At 40.4% G+C, this 25,135-nt stretch overlaps 1 protein-coding gene across 1 annotated transcript in view; it reads right to left on the bottom strand.

Annotated features, from left to right (window-relative positions):
- LOC117741235 (F-BAR and double SH3 domains protein 2-like) overlaps window positions 1-25,135 on the bottom strand; it is a 56,267-nt gene that overhangs the window by 15,921 nt on the left and 15,211 nt on the right. The window contains 9 exon segments of the mRNA XM_034548126.1: window positions 3,920-4,024; window positions 4,126-4,242; window positions 10,092-10,187; window positions 10,731-10,853; window positions 15,272-15,400; window positions 15,605-15,662; window positions 16,991-17,124; window positions 17,290-17,434; window positions 17,877-17,956. Of these exon segments, the coding sequence (XP_034404017.1) occupies window positions 3,920-4,024; window positions 4,126-4,242; window positions 10,092-10,187; window positions 10,731-10,853; window positions 15,272-15,400; window positions 15,605-15,662; window positions 16,991-17,124; window positions 17,290-17,434; window positions 17,877-17,956 (987 nt within the window).

Genomic DNA, 25,135 nt, shown 5'->3' with positions numbered 1-25,135 from the left:
AACGGGACCAACATGGTTAAATAAAGGCTAATAAAATAAAATAAAAAAATATATACAAGGCAATAACAATATAATGAGCTGTTAGAAAACATCATTTTATACAGTAAGCACTGAAATGGGAGCCATCTCTCATCATTAATTGGTTGTTGATTTTCTCTAGTCTCTCGTCATGATAGACCTCGATGCACATAGTATTCATTTTTTAATTATTTAAGTTTAACCCCCAAGTCATCTTTAAATCAAATGTTCACTGAACACATTTTTCAATAATTTAATGGCAGATCATCAACTTTCTTTTAATGAGTTGAGAACACTGGATATGTGTTGTGTGTGCTTTCCTCATGAGACAATATGATCTGGTTATAACCACCAGTAGAGAAACCACTGAGATTTACATTCACTCTGTATCGCCTCCTCATCTCTCTTTCATCTCTGATCCTTTCTCTTTTTTTCCTGCCGTCATTACGCTGGTCTTTCCTTCCTCACTGATGCTGACTGAGCAGATTGATAGCTGATGGCTCCCACACACAGAGAGGTGCAGTCAGACAGACAGAAACACACCGCTTTGATCAATAAAGACCTGAGCCCCTTAAGTGCCTCTATTTCTTCATTCCATTAGCAGTGCCCCAATAAATGCTAAAAGTTGCTGTTGGAACATAAACATACCAGGCTTAATTTAAAGAGGAGGATAACAAGCTGAAACAATGGCCAATACATGTTCAGCCATATGTGCAGCAATAACATCAGCAGCCAGTGAGTGCAGATCACTGGTGCATAGACTTTACAACCTCAGACTGACTGAGCAGCCTAATCAATTAATCAGACAGAAAGGTAGACAGACATATAGAGATAGACAGGCAGAGAGATACTGCAGGAGGATCAGCTGACTGGTCATAACTCATATTTAATTACTCTTTTATTTTTCAAATGGCTCAGCGACTTTGATCACGCCCTTATGATCGTGTCCAAGCTCTATTTACTGAAGATATATGCAGATTAAATTCTGCTTAGATTATGAGTAGATAGTTCTAATTAAGTTTCCTATCCTTATTAGTTGTGTCTGGGAGCAAAATCTTGTCTCTATGGCGACGTGTCCTCTGTCTGAAGTGTTTTGACGCCACGTATTAATGAGGTTTGAGAACAGCCTTCAACAGCTCGTTAGTATGGAGACGGCCTCCACTGTTCTCTGTCTCTCATCCTTTGGAAAGAGTAAAACAGCTGAGAAAAGGCCAATAATCGGCTTCTGTTTGATTTCAAAGTATGCTACAGAAGAGGAACAAACTATAACAAACAAGCAAGATCTCTGTTTGTGTTTGCCACTGGGTAGAAAGCTTCAATGTGTAGGTTTGTCCGTGAGAAGAACACAGTTTGGGGAGAATTTGTAATGACTAAAAGGTATTCTCGATGGTCCATGCTCTTTAAATACCACCTCAAGAATATATTGTATGTATCCCTACATCCTAATGTTAATTTGGTATTCTCTTAATTCCCTTTCATCTCTGAAGCATGTTCTTCTATTAATGAAGCTCCACTAGAGTGCACACAGCTGGCCTGGGACACACTGGGTCATAATATATAATTTATAAAAGAATATAAATTATGTTCCGATTATTTTCACTTTACTTTTATCACAGCATCTATCACTTTTGTATTACAGTAATAACTATATCTGTAATTTCAGACAAATACGTGCATAGCCTCTGTATTCAGAGTCCAGTCTTTTATCGGATGCTAGTAACTCTACTCTTTCTCTCAGTGTTTATTGATCCAGAGTTGGTTCAGAGATGAGAAAAAGAGGATCCTTAGAAGGATTGAAGTGCTGTACTGTTCAATATATTTTAATAAAGTCTTCTGCGGCCATATTACAAAAACGTACTCTTCTCTTGTAATGATCCGTGTCTACTTATGTCCATGAAGGCAACGGCATCCCAGGCGTTTCAGCATATTCTCAATCTCCTGCATTGTATTTTTCAGAAAAAAATATAAATGAAAACAAACCCTCCCGCAGCTCGACATGGCATCAATTATAAACATTGATTTTAAAACGCATTTGGCCTTTAAAGCGTTTAAGATGTTGTTGCAAGCAAATTAGGTAATTCATTAAAAATATATTCAATAAATTCATTAAAAATCAGTTAATGAGGAGTTCAACTAAGCTGTCAGTCTTACTGGCATTTCAGACTTGATGCTTCTGAAACGTCAAGTACACCACAGAGTACAGATGCCTTAAAAATATAATGTGATTCACACAATGAATGCATCTCTCCATCATGAATATAGGCAGTAGTCAGTATCCAGAAAAGGCTGTAATCAAACCTAGATAATCTCTTTTGTCCTGCTTTCCCTCCCTTTACAATTCTGTGATGAAGCCATTTGTACCAAATCATAAAATATGCATCGTCTTACTCAAGGTAATGTTGGCCTGGAAGAGCAAAGAATAGCAGACAGACAGTGTGAGCGAGAGACAGTGACAGAGAGGAAAAGAGAGAGAAGATGTGGTCGGTAAAAGACGTTTGCTCTTTATGATAGAAAGACTCACAAGATCACAAGCTACGGATTGTGTTGCTCAAATATTCTTGTCGTGCAAGGTTAAATGAAATAACTACAAACAGCTAGTATATTTTTCAATAAGAGCAGTAAACGATAAACGTAATTAATAATAAAAGTTAAAAAAAAAGATATAGTGATGACTCGTTAACATCAAAAGTGAAATGTTTTCTGACCAAACCTGACAGCAGAGGGTGCCAGATATGTGAAAACCTGTTCGGAGAGCTACATGGAGGCAAAGAGCAAAGTGAAAACAGAGATGAAAAGCCAAAAAATATAGAGAGACTTTGGAAAAGTAAACAGAGACAGAAGCCAGTTGATAGGGATGACAGATGATGCAGTGATCTCACTCCTAGTGTGACATGTTGAATCTGTGAGAATCGATACATAGATGCCTCTGCAAGTGGAGAAGCTGAGAGGTGTGGAAGGAAAAGAGAGAGAGTGTGAAGATAAGATGAGACGAGGGAAAAAGAGAGGAGCTTAAGAAATATAGGAGAATGAAATCTTAGCATCAGACCTCACAGGTTATAAATCATATATAGCGTAATTTAAACATATATCGTAGGTCAGATTTTGATATGTGTATTGATATCAGATCTGTGAACTGTCGTACTGAGTTACAAATACGGTTGTGTAAAAGTGCTTTTAAACCTCTAAAACTGAACAGAGTGTAAATCCAGGCGATTTGTGGATGACAGTCGTAAAATAACTTAAGATATGAAAGGCGTACAGCTTGATCCTCGGCCATCTTTCTTCATTGCACCCTGCTATATCAGCCGTAGAGATGGGAAGAGTGTGTGCCAACTGCCACTCTTAGCATTTAAAATATTTACCAAATAATTAGTCACTCAGCACAAACACTTGGTGGAGGGAATATGGGACGGGGCTGGATTTCACGTCACTGAAAACAGAGGGCTTCTTTGCTTGGCTAATGTTGATGTTACGGCAGGAAGTGAGTCTACGACGATATGCAACATTTACTGCTTTTGCGTCAATGTGTACATAGGGTTTTTTTTTGGCGATCATTTTAAGAAAAGAAACATTTGCCATTCACTAAAACAACACTTTTTCCACTGAACACACCATTCTCTGTTTAATGTGACCAGCCTTGCTACTATTTGCTGAAGGTTTGTTGAAGAGGAATCATTCTTTTTTTCTCCTTTAAGCTCAAAAGAGAGGAAATATCTCTCCATTTGCACTCCATGGAGCACCCAGACAGACCCAAAAGAACACAGAGAGAACGTAGAAACTTCACACAGAAAGGCCCGGGTTTAAATGCAGCCACTTAGGCTACTCTTTAAAAAGGGAACATATCCTATTATTTATTCTCTGCGTTATCAAAAAATAAACGTTGACAATGTGAGTCACACACCTCAGCTTTGCGTATGTTTTCTTTGGTGTCTTCTATCTTCATCTCCAGATCTAGTCTGCCCTGGTCTGTAGGGGGCAAGCCATGACCCTCACACTCCTCCAGACACTGTAAACAATACACACACAAATACAGAACTCGATGAGAAAAAGTCTTATTTCCAAAGCGGGTTTGTGTGATGAGTGTAAGCGTGTGCGTGTCCGTCTTACTCTCTTGTAATGTATGATGTTCTTGTGTTCTCTGGCCACTCGTGTGGCCCATTTCCTGGCCTCCTTGTTCAGACTGTGCTCCTCCGTTGTCCCCGTCTCCGACTCCAGCTGACGACTCTAATATAGACAAGCAAACACATGCATACGTACCAGACAGGCATGGGTACACACACACACACACACACACACACACACACACACACACACACACACACACACGTACCCATCCCCACACACACACACATGGCAGGCAAACACACACACACAAGTGCACACATAAGTACACCGTCAGCGGCAACGACACAAGGTGTGATGTGCAGAAGCTGTTAATTTAGCTCAGGAACGTGTGAGAGAAAGATTGTTTCCTTCTCACATAATTAATACAGCATGTGTTGCAAAGCTCTATTGGTATCCTCTTGGAACGAAATATCTGCTATTAAAACCACATGTGCAAAGGTGTGTGAGTATGTGTTTTGTGTGTGATACAAAGTGAGAGACCAGGAGGTGCACAACAGGCCTTTTTAAATAGTTTTACATACATTCTTTGAGCAATTTTTCTTCAGAGACTAATGTATTAAATATGTCTGAAAGTGTGACACCGTGTCACTAATCCACCACTTACCAACGACAGAACCAGCACACATGAGGGCTTAGTTGGAAAATGGGGATGTCACTTGTGTCTGTGCACCAGAATTTAGCAGCCTTTAAATCCAAACTCTGGTGACAGTTGTGTGTTCACTCAAATACTGATCAAATCAAACCAACAGTCCTGAAGCACATTAGCTGAGATTCGTATTAACTACATTTTAATAAGTTGCTTTACTTTGGCTGTTGCTTATTTAGTATGAACATTTGATGTTCTATCTAGAACAATACTGAAGACTTGACGCCATTTTACTTTTTTAAACGTTATTGTCTAATAAAAAGTGGCCATTCGGAATATGCACAAACCCAAAAAGCTATTTTCCATGCCACTAATCAAAAAGATATGGCTAGCTGTCATAAGTGTTCTGAAAGTACTGCTTAAATAAAGCGGAAATATATCCTTTATATCGCATATATCATCTATCTATAAACTTTATTCTGAACATTTGCTGCTTTCTGCTTTTGTTTCTTTATTCAAATCTATTCCTCAGTTTTTTATTTTTTATTTTCTTTATTGTGGCTGATTTGATCTCTTCATTGCTTTCTACCATAAATGGGGAAATGGATATTTTGAATGCATAACCCGATACATTTGTTGTCCCACTAGCTTCATTTTTTAACAATACCTCCACCTGAGTCCTTCATTCATGCAAGCATCCACAATCTGATTCATCAGACTAAATTAAACGCAGAAGCTTAACTTCCATCTCTATTTTTTGGAAATAACACATATAAACATTTATATAGTCTTGATAAATTATGTGATGTATATCAGGAGCCAATAATGTTTGACATTTGTTGTCAATTCCAACAAAAACTAAGCCTCAGGATTTACAGTACATACATTCAGTGTCACTGATTCGTGGTCACAGACCTGAGAGCCTGGGGTTCCCATAATCTGATAATAAAAGTGTGGCGGCTACACCACAGGACAGAATATTTTAATTGCAAGTTTCCATGCACATCATATCTATTAATTATGTGCCGCTTCAGGAACAAGGGAGCATAAATCTGGCTAAGTATAGGTGTGAAACTAAGAGTATTACATGGGAGATTTACAGCTTAATTACATCGAGGCAAGAGAGGGAGTTAAAGCAGGGAGGAAGAACACTAGATTTGAACATTGGCTCTAAACTGACATATTGTGGAGGGAGCAAAGCAAATTGTGCCCTGATTGTTTACACATTACGCAATATACCCAAAAACTGAATAAATAAGTGTTTTTTTGCAGGTGGCCTGCCAGCATCAACATGTTGCGTGTAAAATGTGAACACAAAACAATTTGAATCTTCTCTTTGCATGTGACCGTTAAGGACTTTCTGTGATGCTGTTCGTTTAGATTCCTCATACTGTATTCAGCTTTATGTTTATAGCATGAATCATGCTGGTAAGACCTGGAACACCTTCAAATATTCTGCTGGTCAATGTGAAACAGATAATATTGAGTGACATTGTGTGTGGTACAGTACACAATAGTTGCATATATAACTGTATTCTATATGTGGTAATTTGCCAGCGTCAAATATCAATTTATCAAATGAAGGTCACAAGGATGAATCATTAGCAACAACTACTGTAAATGTGATGAAAAGGCAAAAATGATGGCTAGTCAACCTGCAAGCTAAGGGAAATTTGAGGTACAGCACAGCAAACTCAAAATGGTGTGATCACCCTGTACTTCAGCCTACACTGTTATAATAACAGTCATTCAGAGCCCTGGATATAACAACCACTAAGTTATTCTGAACCACAGGGATGAAGGGGTGAGAATGAACTGTGTCAAAGTGTAGCTGTCCGGGCCTTATGACGGGAGCGAGACCCATTACTTTAAGACACATATCAAGCAATTTCAATGTCTGTAGTTTGATTCCAGCTGTTCTATGTCATCCCCTGAGTCTAAACACTTGTTGGAAGTATATACTACTGTTTTGCAAAACTGTCCAAAGAAAGCTCTAAACCCAATGAGGTAACTGTAAGAAGCTAATACTCTCTTTTCTAATGCATCATTTCATACTTCGTAGGCTCCCATTGTTTTCAAAACAAAAATGCAGCTTGCAGAAGACGCATACTGCTGTCTTGACCAGAATATAATAATATAATATAATGCATCACGTTGAACAGCACCTGTATCACAGTCAAGACATCAGTATTTCTACGTGAGCTTAACATCAGTGATAAACTAGACAGCATTGCCTTTGGATTTATGCAAATGCTTTCTATGATTACACGTTCTATGTGCATAGATTGCAAAAAGAAAACACATTAAGGTTTTAACCTAATAAACCAGAATAGAACGCCTACATTCTGGTTTAATTTTAGTCTTAGTAGTATTTAATATGCAATACTTGTGCATCCAGCCTTCTCTGTTTTATAGGGTTCTGCTTACAGAATAAACGTCCTTATTATTCGAAAGACATTCACTCATAATACTAACCATTGAACGCTTGATTCTGGTGTGGTGGTTTGGTAAGGTAGAGCTAACACAGAATCTAAAAAAGAAAATATACACACACATACAACAAAAACAAAACAGTAGTACAGAGACGGTCATTGTGCCTGCAAAGACTATATTTTGAACTCATAACATACTCCAAAGGTGCAAATAAAAATCACACACACCAAGTATTTGACTCATTTGTCTACATGGCTATGATAGTGTAGAGAGCAACAAGGTTACGGCATCTAATAAGTATTTGGTGCTCGGACTGCATTGCTCATAAACAGATGACAGTATCAAAGCATTACAGTGCTGTGGAGCCACTATCATAACAGCGGTATTCAGTAATCCAGCAAATACGACTCCCTTGTTTCATTATCATGAAACAACTAAACAATTGAGCGTACCGGAGCTCTTATAGTAATACTGCAACAAAAGTAGTGTGCTTTATTTTACGCTCTAAAAGAAGGGTTTCTTGTTTACAATCAAGAAAACGCACGCAGCAGGAGGGTAGAAATCTCATCTGACGGTCGGAAACGAACTACAGCTCTTACTACTGGATCTAACTGCAACACAGCTTGAAGTAAATGAGCACTCGTAACTCTGAGAGACTTTAAAGCTTCAATAGCTTATATTCTAATCCTTTTTATAATGTTTTAATTCATATGGCTATGTGTGCGAGTGAATTCATAATGTTACAACCTTATGTTTATGTAATTCGTTCTCAGGTCTTTCTTACAACAGAGATCTTGATCTCAATGAGATTTCCTGAATAAATAAAGCTTAACTAACTAACTATTTGTCTTGAAATGTACCCAAATGCAACCACAATGTAATGGCAGGTAGGTAGGGCAGACTATAGTAGCCCTTTCTACCTGCTATATCTATATATAGTATAATAGCAGGTAAGTAGGAAAAGACATAATAGTCAGCAGAATTATAAGTTAATAATATCAAATAAGAAACCTTTGAAACAACTGTTGTTCTTTACTCTGATTGCTCTGTTGAATAAAAAGAAAGCTAAACTCAGGTAGCAGCTGAGGTTGTGACTGAATATCCACCTAAAACCAGTAATCCAGAGCCTCGCACATATTGGTCAGGTTTATAGGTGTAATTGTAGCTACGCCTATGCTGCCGCATGCAACAGTCATGGTCCCTCTGAGTGTTTCTCAGCACTGATATTTCACATGCTCATGGGCCCATGTGTAAAAGATTTGTGTTGATGCCGGCTAGACATGCTGTAATGGGGACACTACACTCTGTTTAGGAAGAGGGATGGGCCCAAGCTGCTTGCCAGGATGGAGCATTGGGATGTAAAGGTTATTCTAGTTGACCTACTGTATTACAAATGTCTGCAGTCAATCAGGGTTAAGTCATGGTCAAAATTCACTGTCCATCAGAGAACTTGACACCGAAGCAGTCTATGCCTCTTTTGAGGGAAGTGGTTATTAATAGTAACCATAGTGGCATGATCACAGGCAGATAGACACTTAACGAGTAAGAGTTTAAACAACCTAACATCATCTATAGCATTGATTGGTTTACAATTTTATTTGATTCTGAGCATATGCCAGAATGAGCATGACGTTGAAATGAAATGCTCAGCCTGTATTCAAAGAGTCATAGAGTCGAGTTAAGTTGCTCTGGGGTCAAGGCTTTGTTCGAGTGTTCGAGTCAATGTCACCAAGACAGATAGATAAATAGATAGACATGAATGGAGTAGATGATCCATGGTGTTGTGTCAGGAGTGAAGATGAAGAATGCTAACAGCAGTTAAGACTACCTGTGCCAGGGTCATTCTCATGGCACTGACGGGCGACGGCTCTATGTCCACCAACCGCTGCACCGAGCTCAGAGTCTGGCACACACACGTACACACAGGCAAGCGTCCGCGTACCCACACACCCAAGAGCAGCAGTGCAAGCACACAGACACACAAATACAGGGTTAATGGAAAAAAAGGTTAGGGAAAAGTGTTAGCAAAGGTTGAACAGGATAAGGAAGACTCAGGGTAGGAATAGCACATTGTTGTTAAGAGAAATGTTACCAGTTTATGAAATAAAGGAACCGATCAGAGAGGGAAAGAGAATGTGTCAAACACAGTGAGAGACAGAGTGAAAAAGGAAAAGAGGCTGAGAAACAAGAGAGCACAACATGACTAAGACACAAGAAAAAGGATAACTAGAGGATTTAGGACCAATGTCCACTGGGAGACCACTTTCTTTAACCAGCAACACTTAACAAGTCTCCAGAGGGGTGTGACAGCATGATTTTCACTGCTGCATATTTTATCACAGACTTGAGATTGATTTACGACAACTACAATTTATTTTAGCTTACAGCAACCAATTTAATGAAAAGAAAAGTTATGTATAGGATGTAATTGATGAAAAGAAGCTAGGATTAGAAAGAGCAGCTCCAAGTGGACACAAAACATCAAACGTTAAAACAATTAATATTAGAACACAACAGATTCATGCTTCTGTCATGCTGTCACCAGACACTAGTTAACTGGACAAATCCATCCTGAATTGTTAACATCTCCAACAAGTCTCCAAAGAGTGGAAACAAAGAGTCAAAGAGAATAAGAAAGATAGCTCGGCTCTCTGATTTCCAACTTGGAAAACCTCTCAGCCCAGATGTATTAATGGGATTGAATATTGGGAGGTACAGCAAAAGTGGGAGGAGGGTAGAGGCTGATTGCTGTGTGGCTGTATGTGTGTGTGTGTGTGTGTGTGTGTGTGTGTGTGTGTGTGTGTGTGTGTGTGTGTGTGTGTGTGTGTGTGTGTGTGTGTGTGTCTGTGTGTGTGTTTGAAAGAGACAAAAATAAACAGGTTCATACACAAACAATACAAGTTCAACTGAAAAACGATGAGCCTCTTACCGTGTCACAGTCGCTGGGCTGGAACTGGAAGTCGTGTGCTTTGTGAAACACTGGATTCTCCTGCATGAACAACTGCTGGTTGTATTCTTGTATTATCTGAGTTAAAGACAGAGGGAGAGAGTAAATACAGTGTATTTGCATGCAAGTTTCTTGCGGTGGAAAGTCGATCTTGGAACCCATTGTAAAGTCCCTGCTGACCAGAGCCTCTGTTCCCCAGTGATAGAGCAACCTATACAACCTTTTACAGCCACCTTGCAAGCCTACAGTGGGTGAGTATTTTGTATTCCTACCATAGATTTGGGGTTTTATATTGTGCATGTCTCTTTAAATAGCATCCATATCATGTTTTGGTTATATATACATATACACATCATTCTACCATTGAGAATTTGAATTTTGCTTTCCTTTGAAATGTCTTGTTAGCATCCCTCAGTTTCTTTTAAAATGCTAAAAGTGAACAATGGTTCCAAACGCAAGTCCTTGGCGCTACTAATAGAAGAAAAACATCTTTATTATGCTATTATTTCTAGAAGATTGAAGGATATTTCTAACAGCATCCGTTTGAGACCAAATACTTCTACAAATACTAACTTAAAAAGGAGCACAGAAGGCCTGTGTCACTCAACACATCTGACTCACCCTTGTGGATTTGTCCAACAAGAACTGGAAGGTGTTGTGTGTGGCTGTGGAGGCCTCTAGCTCAGTGCGACTCAGTTCCACCAGGTAGTCTTTCACATGCTCATAGATCCTGCCATCCAAGGTCTAGAGGACAGAAAGGGAGAAGGACCAGAGGTTACGGTGAATAATGGCTTAATCCATTGTAATTCCATAATCCTTTACCCATAATCCTACAAGAGAATTAGGAGGTGACACCTAGAAAGGGACAGACAGAAAATAGAAGGAGGGTCAAAGAGTAGAGCAAAGTCTGTTACCACGAAAGCTTTCGCAATATATTTGTTGTTTTTCTACATTCATTCAGATGTGAATTTTAACTTCAGATCTCTGTGCACAATAGTGCCTCATTTGTCATCATCAAATTTCCAGCAATCATTTAAGCGCAACTATTGTGTAACTGGGAGCCTGACTGTAATAGTGTATTCCTGTCCCTTGTTGTTGAGGCTGGAAGAAACTTTACCTGCAAGGAGGATGTGTACATTTCAGTTTGTTTGCACAGCTACTTTGTTGTCTGCAGGTTGTGAACATAAGAGAAGGAGATGGAGTAATAGTTTCAACCGTATTTCACTGGAAGAGTGAATAATACAGTCATAATTATCTTTAAGGAAGAGACACAACAGCCTCAAACAACATAGAACCTGTTCTTAGATTTAGAAAGTGAGTTCCAATGAAAACAAAAAAAAGCTTTTTGGAGCAAATGTTCCACCCTGTGAACAAGTAGAAAAGTCAGACATGCTGTTTTATCTGTCAGGTCACAGTATCATAAAAATGTAATTGAAGACCCATGATCCAGTCACATAGATGTTTTCACTTGTGTTGCCTAATTAGAGGCTGCGTTGTGTGGACGTGTGCAGACTGTGACACCACCCGGCTTTAACCTGACTAGTGGTCTAATCAGCCAGGGTGATTGAAAACACCTGTGTGTGTGTTTAAATAAATAAAGGTTTCAGTTTAATAAGAGTTCAAACTTGGTTTGTTGCGCATGTGCGCGCACACACACACGCACACACACACGCACACAGAGAGGCACAAGGCTCACACTGGCCTGGTATTGCTGCCCACCTTTGAAAAAATATTCTAGTCTAACTGCGACATCTGTTATGTCGCCTTATGCCGCAGAACGCAGATTTTTATGAGTTACAAAAAGTGAAACCAACAATGAGAGACAAGATCGAAGTCAAAAGAAGGACATAAACAGAGCAGATGTTTTCATTTGACAGCTCTTACCATTAGAAGAGGATTTTGATGTGGCGATATAAAGACATTTTAATGCAGTCCAAATGAACAGCCTTTCAAAGGGGAGCTGGGGTAGGGCTGCCAAGCTGTAGGCCATGTTGCCAAACAGACAGATCAGACAGAGGAACGAGAGAGAGGCTAATGGAGAGGATGGAAGAGGGGAAGAGCGATTGACAAAGTATGAAAGAGCGAGAGACAGAACGAGTGTATGGGAGACGTGTGTGTGTGTGTGTGTGTGTGTGTGTGTGTGTGTGTGTGTGTGTGTGTGTGTGTGTGTGTGTGTGTGTGTGTGAAGTGTTCTTTGGATAGCGTTCTCGCAGCTGCAGGGGGAGGTGAAGGGGTTCAGATTCCAATTCAACAAAACACAGAGACCACAGACACACACACAAAAACACACACTCTCCCAAATTTTCAGCCACTCATACTCTCCTCAAAGCACTTTCACAAACCTGCCTATACTCTGGCCAGGGGATGTTTGAGGCCAAGTCTACAACCTCCCAGGAACAACGTATTTTTCTTTCAAACACCACATACAGTTACCACCCAAAGACATCTTTTATTTATATGCACATAGCGTCAACAAAAGCAACATTTGCACAACAGACTTATAAAACAATGGGAAATTGACAAGGAAATTATGTCATTATGGGTGGGTTTTTGGCTGACTTCTCTATAAATGTTCCCTCATCACTCTGCTCATTTCCTCCTCCCCTTTTTTTTCCTCTTCCTCCCCCTCCTTCTTTCATCCATTTACGGTAGTGTTGAAATAGAGGGAGTCAGCTTCCAGAAAAAGCCCCGTCCTCATATCATGGTGAATGTGTGTGTTATTGGGTTGAATGACTGGAACAGCCTGGAACAACAAGTACAGCACAGTGGAACCAGACAGAGCAGCAAAGGTGCAAGTGTGTGTCTAGCAGGGCTCAGTTTGAACATCGACAGCCACCAGCAGATGGCGATGTGGAGCATGCTCCGTTTCTCCACTGCCCTTTCACTACAACTGTCGCATTGACAAGGACAGTAGCGCTCAGTGTACAAGTTATTTCTGCAGCCACAGTCAGTGTTTATGAAGTAAAGTTCAGAACTAAAAAAGCCATTCAATTACAATAAAAACACTCTATTATCTATTTTTTTATATGGTTTGATATTAAAGCCAGAAAGGTCTTGAACTAGTGAGAGCTGACAAACGTTCACTGCCATAAAGTTGGCAATCTGTAACATATCTGGACATTACACTTTAGAAGTATATGTCCCTATTCCAAAATGCCCTTTCATGGTTGTATCCAATGAATAATGTTCACGACAATCCAATACATTAAGAGCACACAGCTTTTTATAGGTTGTATATTAGTGATGTTGACGATGTAGGCCAGGATGAATGGAGAAACAACCTAGTTCTGTGGTTTTACCTCGCTGCTCCAATTACTATAATGTTTTCTGGGTTGTATTGTGCCGTTTTGGTTACGCATATATTGTATGGCTGCTATTTATATTTCTGCGATCAATGCTGCTTTCTTGGCTGTGTTTCTCAATGTATCTAGAAAGCGTATCTTGGAGCAAAAACAGTGAAAAGAAGTTGTGATGCAATTTTCCGTCCCCCTGTTAAAAGTGTGAGTGACTTTCAGGTGAAGACCTGTAAACACCACAATAAAAAAACTGCAGGGGAGAGATGAGCAGATTGCTTCCCTCTAGCAATGTCCCTCATTCTCTTTGTGTGTTCACGTGCATGTATTTGTGTATGTGCATATTTCCCTGCAGTCCTGTCCTTCTGTCGCGAGGAGCTAAGAATCTATTATTCAGAATGGCCTCATAGTATAGATGCTCATACACGCCTAAGGCCGGGTGTGTGAGAGTGAGGAGAAGGAGCGTGAGGGAGAAGGGTGAAACAAGGGAGGATCCTCTAAAGTTAGAAAATACACAAAATGGAAAAAGCAAGGAAAGAAACAGAAAGACAACAAAATTAAAGACAGAGAGAAGCAGATAGAAAGGTCAATGACCTTCCCTTTGATTTTAAATGAATAGCATATTCATTCTAAAAATATACATTTAGACTGACAGGTGTAGACAGACCGGAAAAATAAAAGCAGCAACGTTACAGATGCAGTCACCAAGCTACTTGAATGTGTATGTCTCCCTGTGTGCCTGCTAAAACTGTCATGTCTGAGACTAATGACTGTCAGCATGAAGAGAAGAACACACACGTGAAGCCTGTGTGCGTGTGTACATATGTGTGTGTGTGTCATCCTGACATGTTTGTAGAGTATTTACAAAATGATTACATCACCGCCACTCAGCTGCTCAAGCTATTTACCACACAGTAGCTGAGGTGTGTCTGTCAGAGCAGACTGTTATTTAAGTGCGTGTCCGTGCGTGTATGTGTTTCTGTCATTAATAAACCTGGATTTCTTGTCTTGTGACCACAAGGGCATGCAGATTATTTGAGTCTACTTTCTTCCTGTGTTTTGATTCAGTGCATGTGCCAGAAAGGTCACACAACATCACGCTTGAAACCACTGATGATGACATAAATATGAGTGATGGCAAATTGGCTTCTTTGTCACAACGTACCACCTTAAGTTGCAGCACTTGCTTTAACATGATTACTTATCACAACCATATTAACAAAAGAAACAAACACACATTCAGGTTCACGGTGACGCAGGTCATACAGAGGTGTCAGATGTGATTACGAGGCCAAAAGAATATCAGTGATATACAGGGATGTAGCAAACACACTAGCATTAATATGAACTTTTTCTATTCCTTCTACAAAAAAAACTTATAAACTACTTGGCCTTAATATAGTTCATTCGACATTGTGGAAAATATAATTTCATGCCTACCAATCATTTGGTAAAAGCAAACATCAGGGTGTCTCATTTTGCAGGATCTTTCTTTGCATAAGCCCCTTCCAAATCAGAAATCCAGAGAACTCTATTTGACTCTCTTTGAAGACTCAAAACTGTGAAATCATCACTTTCTCATATAGGATTTTTACCCCCTCAAACTAGTTGGAGGGAGTCTTTGTGCTCTCATAAAAGGAAGACATTTTATTCCAAATTGAGCTTTTACCACTTTGAATTTGTAACCACAAATGTGTTACAGTTCATGAAAATCCCTCTGGGTAATAGCTCCTGAGTCTCTTAAGTCGGTACTTGTAGTAGAAAACAACAATTTTGGCTCCCTAGAATGTACAGTTTTACGAAAAATGTCCACATGTATTCTCTTGCTCACACCCACTCACATCTTTACATATATCTTGATGTAAATACCTGTATGCAGTGCAGTAGATCTGTATGGTAGTAGCGGTCATGGTGAGCGTTGGCAGCAGCTAGCGTTAGCAGGTAGTCATTCCTAGCGTGTGTCGCCTTGGAGTTACAGTCACTTCTCCTAGCTTTCAACTGAAATGATAGAGGACAGACAATACTGCATTTATAGCAATATACCAGAAGCTTTAAGCTTCAAGCCTTAGGTTCTCATCAGAGAAGAAAAGTGAAACAACCATTTGTGTTTCATGTGGTGTATCATGTTTTAAAAGAGTGTGATGAAAGTTCTGCCTCAAGAGGGAGTGACCGTTTGTGTATTAGTGAGGGAGCTTCTCTTACCTTAACACTTGCTTTCTGTAAACTAATTCTTTGACCTGAAAAAGACCCAGTTTAGGACCTGAAATAACAAAACAGAGCAAGCAAAGATGAATCTTGGATGTAATTTTAATTTCAACAAAAAAATAGGAAGGCATCTATGCACAAAATCATATATATAATTTAACACAAACATTGAACGAAGTAAGGTAGAAAAAATAAAAAAGATCCGGCACATCATCTTCACTCTGATTCAAAGCAGGTATCATATATTGGCCCTGAAAAAGGTGGAGCTCAACAGCATCAAATATCAGCCTGATCCAGCTATCGTGATTTATAACTGATTGGTGATATCGGAAAGACTCGTCTTAAAACATGAGCGAGCCTGTGTGGTCTGATTTTTTGTTCTACTGTGCTGACACGTTTGAAAACCGGCTGTGCGTATTCCATTAACGCTCACACACACGGACGCAAAATGCATTATGAGTGTGTGATGATGCCTGTCGCTATATGTGTGAGTATATGTGTGGTTTGTTCCTTCTTATATAACCCTGCTGTATGCAGCCAAGTGGTGTTAAAAGTATGAGGCGTGTGTTGTGTCTCTGCATTCAAACCAACTTCTTCCTGTATGCTCCTTGTGCCCGGCGATGACTAATGTCTCGGCATTTCTCTCTAATGAAATACACACATGCACACTCGCATAGCAGCACAGCGGCAATGCATTCATTTCTGTGGCTGTGTCTTTTTCTACTGAGTGATAGGGAACAGAAAAGCATTGACTGGCCAATCGATGTGGGCGCTAACCGGAGCCGAGAATGCGATGAAGTGAAAATGTCACCATAGCTACTGCTACCGAGGGCTGAAAGGAAAACAACATTCACATAGCACTGGGTCAGACCATGGCACTAATTGTGGTGCAACGCTTCCAAATATATTTAACTTAACTCAAGTTTCTATCCTACTCAGTAGTGGGAAAGACAAATAACAATATATTTCCATCCGGCATCTATCCATCTATCTTTCAATCCTAGATAGCTGTGTAAAATATGGATGTATTTTTAAATGTCCACAGACTTGATTCAGGTTTAGTGTATTGCTTGGATTGACACCTACAGTATGTTGTCAAACTCTGGTTCTGTACTGTAGTGGTCTCTTTTATTCTGTATTCTATTTGTCTCACTCATAAACACCACTATGTAATTGGTTGCATCTTTCAGTCCTCATGTTTTTCTCTCTCTCTCACGCACACACACACACACACACACACACACACACACACACAAGACTTGCATACAAACATATTCTCTCTCCGTGAGGTTAACCAATTTTGTTTGCTTGATGTTATTCAGTCTGACAATGGAGACCATCTGGCTAGTCAATTTTATTCACACACACACACAGTGAGCTTACTTGGCCTCTATGTCAGCCTTCTCTCGTACAGCGTGGGCAACCTGCTCACAGTCGTAGTATTTTTTCTTGGCCTTGGCCAACTCCTTCACTGACTCCTGCAGCTCTGCTTGAATTCCACTCAACTGATCTATGGTCTGTGAAGAGAAGAGGGAAAACAGGCAGGTTGTTAGAAAAAGAGCAGTCCAACATGAGTCACAATAACTCAGTGTGAGTCCATGGAAGGTGGTTGTAGACAGATAGAGAACAAAGAGTGCTTCAGGAAACTATGACTAACTCCCACTGTACACGCATCAACTCACCTTTTTGAGTTGCTGCTCCTTGTAGAGTCTGACAGTCTTAGCAGGCTCTGACACTTGACTTTTGTAGTTGTCACACACGTTGAGCCTTGACTGGCTCACCTGCACTGTACCTTCTAAGTAGGACCTCCAAACTGCATACACATTCCTAGTTGGAGAGAGAAAGCACCAACATGCTGGATGGATTCTACAACTTACACTCACTAGAGCAAAAATCATAAAGTTCTCCTGCAGAATGTATGATTATCTACACCACTGTGGGCCAGAGAAGCTGTATGTGCATGCAACTGGAAGGGGAAAATATGTGTGTGTATAAATGTTGCAATAGTTGCTAAAATTAACAAAACTGCATAGTTAATAAACTGAAGAGTTAATGCCTTCATTTCTGGTTTTGGATCCAGCTGTTATGGTAAATAATGTCTCATGTTGTGTTTTTCCAAGAATTCTGTCGCAATGCAGCGGAGCACAGATTTGGCTTGGTGGTGCAACTGGAGGTGCAAGCAATTTAGAATGGCTGCAAAAGTAGCTGTGTTTTATTGGAAAATATGGCTGCCTAATTCTCCATGTCTTATCCACACACTCACACCTACCTGTAGTCTGTTCTCTGGTCATCAGGGTTGATTGCAGGCCAGTCTCTCTTCAGGTACTGGCTCGCTAACTTCTGCAGAGCCTGAAAGCACAAGCGTTTCAGTGAGAAAAACTATCTAAGCAAAGCATCTCCTGTTTTCTGACTAGTTTGTACTGTTTCTAAATGTACATTGTGTTTGTAACGTAAAGATCTATGGAATAAATAAAGGACAACGTGGAGGCAAGAACAAGACAGCATTAAATCTATTGAGTCAAATATTTTACTTTTTAGTATACCTTGAGGTGCAGTGCACTTATACCATGACCCCTTACCAAATTTATATTTATATTTATCCATCCTGTAATTGTAAACAATGTTAGCTATCATTATATAATATCAGAGCAGAAGATAAACTGTTGACCAGCACCATGATCTGTATCTGAGAAGCTCTTGAAGTCTTTTATAAGACTACGGTTGAGGAAAAGATCACAAGACTGAAGCAGGAAACTGTTGACAATTATTTAGTAAGCTTAGTTTACATATTGTATTTAACATTTTTCTTTGGGTGATGAGAAGAATCACTTAAGTAACCAGGTCAAGACTTAACTAGCACAGTATCACAGTGTGAGCTGCTCTAATATGACTGGACTTGGACTTCATTCTAGCTTGGATGCCACACAACTGTCTTTTTCATTATAGTTCTGTTTCAAGTACACAGCCAATATGTTGTCTTTTGCTCAGTAAACAATACTGCAATAAGATGGATCAGCTCTGCGTCAGCAACAATGACTTCCCAGTCAGCTCCTGAGAGTATGAGCAGAAACCCAGAGGGCTGCAAGAAAGGGTAACCTACATCTACTGGACTGGGTCACTGTGTCAGTAGCGACAACTCGCAGATGCTGGAGTGTGTGCGCGCGCGTGTGCACGTGTACATGCGTGCTTGCGTGAGAGAGAGCAAATCCTCATTAATAAAACAGTTGTTAAAAAAACCCAAACAACTAATACGACAACCCAATGAGGACAAACAGACCTTAGGGACATATTAATTAATTCCTCCAAGGCTACTTCTTCCCTCATAAATATAAATCTGCATGTAAATCTGGTCTCTCGATTTTGTTTTCAAATCAGCCTCCCAGTTAGCAACTCTCTTTGTTTATGTCTCTCTCCATCCTTCACTTTTCATCTCTAGTATTATAATTCGAACAGATCTATTTTAAAACGTTACATTATTGAAATTGTTCTTTCTCTTGCTCTCTGTAGCTGAAACTCGGTTCCCTCCAGCTGACACACAAGCATGTGTCCTTGGGGAGAAAGTTGCCCGGTGACCCCTAGCACCCACCATTTAAATCCTCGAGAATAGAGTCAGCGCTTAATCGAAGAACAACTCCCCATTACCTATGGGGAGTTTATTGACGTAAACTAGTCAGAGACTTAAGTACCAAAAACATATCAGATTAAGTAAACACACACACACACACACACACACACACACACACACCACACACACACACACACAACACACACACACAAACACACACACACACAAAGACCCTGTCCAATTCATGAGGAAACATGTTTGCTTCAAGTATACTCAACCTCTCACACTCTCTAGGGAAGGGTGGAGTGGGTGTGGATGGTTTTGATGAAAGGCTGTGAGACTGCGACTGTGTTTGTAAAAAAGAAGAAAAAAAAGAGGGCTGGGGAGGCACACAACATTAATATTGCAATAGAAGAGCCTGGGATTTAATTGCCTTCCTGCTGTATAAACAGGGAACATTTAATTGTGTGTGTGTGTGTGTGCATGTGTGTGTGTGTGTGTGTGTGTGTGTGTGTGTGTGTGTGTATTTCTGGGGGGGGGTTATGTGAGGACAGTGACTGACAGCTGAGACAGCCACTGACTGTGAGCTGGCTGGCTGACAGGAGGACTGATTTGACAGCTTGACCACCACATCACACTGCTCCCCATCAACTTATCAACAATACAATGACACCAGATACTGTATCTTGAATTTGGTCCAGTTGAACATCTGGGGTTAGCCCTCATTAGTGGCCCCTTGTGGACACTATGTGCACATCCTTCAGCCAGTTGACTGAAATTTATAGCAATAACAACTGATCAAGGCCCCTTTCAATGAGCATGCCAGAGACACTGTAGGCCAACAGAGCTGCTGGAGGCAGACAAATCAACCAATGAATAAAAACAATACATGCTCTTAATGGAGCCTACTTGAAAACTATTTATGTGCAGTACCTTAATGATGGTCAGCCTATGTACCAAAATAATTGCCAGTAACTTCTTCTGTTGAAGCCTGACGTTACCTTCAGCTAAATGTTGTGTATTTTTTCCACGGAACAAGGACTGTGGATTTTGAGCCACACTAAAGATGTATTTGAAAAGGAATGAAGAAGGAACAATTACAGCCACAATATTTGTCAGCGCATAATTTAAGGCCTCTTAGATGACTCAACCTCTTTTATGAACGAGAGCAATGGCAGCTAAACTTGGCAATCACTGAATGGCGAGAAGCACAGCTGAGGTGTTGTTGGCCAACTTGGATGCTGGGTCATTTTACCTCACTGCCTCTCCTCCCTTCTCCCAGGGCCTGAAGTGGGCCGCCAATATCAACACCATATGGAAAAAGGCCCAACAGAGGTTGTACTTCCTGCGCCAGCTCAGGAAGTACAACCTGCATCAGGAGCTACTGATCCTGTTCTACTCCGCCATCATCCAGTCTGTTCTCTGTTCTTCAATTACTGTGTGGTTGGATCGGCCACCAAACAGGACAGAGACAGACTACAACGCATAGTCAGGTCTGCTGAGAGAACTATTGGTTCCAGCCTGCCCTCCATCGTGGACTTGTACACCTCCAGAGTCAGGAAACGGGCTGGTAATATCACTACAGACCCTTCGCACCCAGGACACAAGCTGTTCCAACTCCTCCCCTCTGGTAGGCGCTACAGAGCACTGTACGCCAAAACCACCAGACACCCGAACAGCTTCTTCCCTCTGGCCGTCACTCTGATGAACAATTAATCACCTCCATCTGCACTATTACCACCTTTCTGCACTACATCCCCATTTCACTGTTGTTGTTGTTTATATTGGACTTACATGTTGATATTGTTGTCTTTAATGTCTTTTTTATATTTATCCTGTCACTTGTAATTGTAATTTAAATATGCCAGTAATTTAAATATGAACAGCACGTTACTATGGCAACTCTCTCTCTCCTTTGCCCTTCCTGTGTGGTCTGGGTAAGGTGGAAGTGCTCCTTTTATTACACACACACATACAGTGAAACAGACATGCTCGCTCGCACACATACATCCTGTTTTTGTGATCAGAGTGGCAAACAGGGTACCCAAACAGCAGGATATCCTGGGGTTGACTGACAAAGAAAAAGTAAAAGGAAGAGGAAGAGAGCTGATTATTGTTGAATACTGTGTATTTTAAGCATGCCAGTTCGTAAGCTAACTGCCTGCAAGTATTGTCATCATTGCAAAGCGGTTTCTTTGAGCTCATTTGTGTGTTCACAGCGGCATCCTGGCATTTTCTTTGAATGACTTATAAGTCAATGGGAGACACTACAATTACCGGTCAAAATAAGCTGACATAACTGTTACTCATTGGCCTGAGGCAACTGTATGTTTTGTACAATGACATGTTTAAGGTTTCTTCCCTTTTTTCCCTGTCAAAGGTTATTTTTGGGGAGTTTTTCCTGATTCGATGTGAGGTCCTGGGACAGGGATGTCGTATGTGTACAGATTGTAAAGCCCTCTGAGGATAATTTGTAATTTGTGATATTGGGCTATACAAAATAAACTGAATTGAATTGAATTGAATTACTGTTTACTTGCTCCCAGGCTGCCCATACAACAGGTACTAATACTTTAGAGCAAACTTAATTGAGAGGGACTATATTACTATATTGCAAAGAGGACACAAGGAAGCAAGAATTACAGTTGAAATGATAATACATTAGCGACTGTCAGCCAGTTTGTGTGCTTCATTCATCCCTTCATAACGCTGCCATTTCCTTCCATCAGTCATTGTTCTCTTCGATGCACATTTTCGCCAAATAACTCTGCAGACAGTCACCTTGATACTTCCGTTTACTTATCTGCCGTCTCTGGCTCAGTCACTATCACTCACTTTCTATCAGCTGTCTCTCTCTGATTTCTTCCTACCTTTGTGTGTCTGCCTTTTTAACCCTCTTACTTCCTCAACTTCCTCGTGAATCAATATACTTGATTTTCTCTCCCGTCTCTTCCCGTCTGCACTTCTCGGCCTCGTTAGTGCGTGTGTGTGCGCATGTGCGTGTTAGGACGTCTTTGACATCCACATCTGCTGAGTAAGCTAAAGTAAGTAAGAGGAGGGCGAATGGAAGAGGAGGGAGACAAAGAGAAAGAATACAGAACTACTACTACTGCTGCTTTTGTTTAAAAGAAGATTGAAACAGACAGCAATGATGTGTTGTAAAAAGGTAATTTGTGTGTGATGTATCTGCAAGTATTTATGTGTGAGAGAGAACAGGAAGATGAAAGCGATGTCCTGACTTTCCTCAATGCCATCTCTTTCCTCTTCTCAGACTTCTTTTCCCTTCTATAAACCTTAACATAATGAATGTAGATCACATATTGGCTACATAAGAGACACATACATAATCAATAAGTGGGCTTTAATGGATGTGTACACAAGCTATTTGTTATCTACGGTATGTGCCAAGGTATGGAAGGAAGAAAGGATGAGAAGAATACAAAGAGAGCAGGAGATGGATACAAAAAGACAAGATGGAAAGGAGAAGATGTAATTAGAATTTCAAAGCACTCTGTTTTGAATGTGGTTTACATTTGCAGAGTTTCTACTGTGGGTAGACTATTTCAGATCTGATGTGTGAACTGAACCTGAAAATTCACATTTTATTTAGAGGAGTTACATGAAAACCACGCATAATGTTACAAATGATTTACATATAACAGGGCACTACTTCTACTACTACTACTACAGGGCAGTGAGACACCCACACACAGCCACAGCAGGCTGGCCTTTTTGGGCAGTGCAGTGAAGTGTGACCCCAGCCTAAAACTATTCCAGCAATGCCGATTGTGGGAGGGGAATAGAGGACAAATAGCTAACACTCACATGCTAACACACATAGAAAACATGGCCACCAATCAAACTATTGGATTGGCGTCTGATCTGACACAGTGAGGGGACAAAGGTTAAAAAACAGCACCTTCACTTTCTTACTCGCTATGTTCTCCTTTCTACATCACACCATCAGTCTTTTCCCCCGTTTTAAAAAAATGCTCATGTCTATTTCTTTCCCTGCCTCTTTGTCTCTTTCAGCCTGAGCCTTCCTCCCACTTTCTCTTTCCATCTCTCTGTTGGACCATGCTGATTGGCTGGATATCTGCGTGTATCACCAGGAGGGGGCCAATGAGTGAGTGGAGATTCTCCCAGTGGTCGACTACCTGAGTGTGTAGTGGAAAGAAATACAAGAGATAAGGGCAGACGACACGTGCCATAATAAAATGCTATTTAGATAACAGTAAGCGGAGCAAATAATTAGTTAGCTTATTCATTCACCATTTTTATATTTTCATATGTATGTTGGATATCACCATGTGGGGGAAAAAAAGAGACAGAGGCCTAAATGTAAAAATAAAAGCCTAAAAACAACATTGTTACCCCGGGAAAAAAAACCTAGGTAGCAATGCCCACCTTGCTGGTCGAGCAACACTCTCTTAGGGTTCACACACTTTGATCCTAAAGGAGAAACAGATAACTTGCCCTGTGCTCCCCAGCTTTCACCTACAGAAGGAAGATCTGTGCTTGTTGTGTTGATCCACACTGCTGGGCTTTGTTGTGTTGTGATCCGCCACCACGAGTAAAGTCGGTAGTTAAATGACCATTGCCGTGGCTGCCGAACCCGAGTTTGCCAGTCGGTTTTCTGTGTGATAAAGTTGCATTTACTGTACTTTAATGCTGCGGTGAGGATCTACTTTGCTTTGAGTTTTGCTTTCTTTTCAAACTAACACACACACACACACACATGTACACACGCTTACACACAAACGCATGCCGTTACGCTTCATAAACATGTGGTGTTTTAAGCACAGCTTCCATTGTGTGTCGCATCCCCCCTTTTAATTAACCGCGGCCATGTCGCCATTGTTAAGTCTCACGTGGCGTAATCAATTCCGTGACTACGTCCGCCTCTCCTCTCTCTCGCTCCCCTTTTTCTCTCTCCTCCGTCTCCCACACACACACACACCTGCTTGTAATTGTATACAGATGTATGTTGATTTATATTATTGTTTTCTGTGAATATTTTGTGCATATTGTAGTAATAGCTGGTTGTTATTGTCAGTGCTCAGATTCAACCATTCACCAATTTTTGGACTTTATCCACAATCTGTATTACTAATCCAATTGATATTATTCATTTGACTAATATCAATAATGACATTTTTATAATTGATAATAACCAAACTCACTCCTGCCAGATCCCAACGTTTAAAAAACAATGATAACAAATACTTAGACATTCCGACACATTAATACACATACTATCAACCACACACTACAATTACATTGTCCTACTGAGTAGAAGGGTGGGGGTGGTTGCTAGGCAACCTCTGTTTCTAAGGTGAACAAGACAGTGCTGAGGGAGCATAGTGAGAGACGGAGAGAAAGCAAGTGAGGGAGATAATGAGTGTCCGAAACCAGAGGAGTTGACCACAGGAAATTCATACTTAATCATTCAAACTACATGCAAATGAAGAGACACTTTTCTCCCCTCTTTGGACAGCTTTTTCATTCTCTCCATCTCATCCTCTCGTGTAAATGTGCATTCTGGATATTATGGCTACAAAATAAGAGCAATGTGTGCATAGCTGCAGAGAGTGAATATGTTAATATGCACTTTAGAGGTGGATCGGTAATATATTCAAATGTTTTTCATTAGGCTACAGGAGGATTTTCCAGCTGAGAATATCTCAGTGTCTGTATGGATGTGTGTATGTGAGCGCATGTGAGGGCTTAAGCTCAGCAGCATGAAAATACAATAAAAAAATCAAGACTCATTCATGCTGTTGGCGGCAGGTACTGCTTGGTTTTCTACATAGACACTGTTCAAATATGCTTAGGAAGAGGAGTATGCAGACTGGGAAATGCTTTTTGGTTTTGTGCGTCCTGACCAATCTGCAGCACACTACACAGTGGCTGCTTGATGGGTAGAAATAATTTAATAGTAAGGAAGCAGTCATTCCTGCTCA

The sequence above is a fragment of the Cyclopterus lumpus genome, chromosome 13 (assembly GCF_009769545.1).
Source record: "Cyclopterus lumpus isolate fCycLum1 chromosome 13, fCycLum1.pri, whole genome shotgun sequence".
NCBI lineage: Eukaryota > Metazoa > Chordata > Actinopteri > Perciformes > Cyclopteridae > Cyclopterus > Cyclopterus lumpus.
Note: the sequence above shows the minus strand (reverse complement) of the source record. Positions and strands in the feature narration are given on the sequence as shown.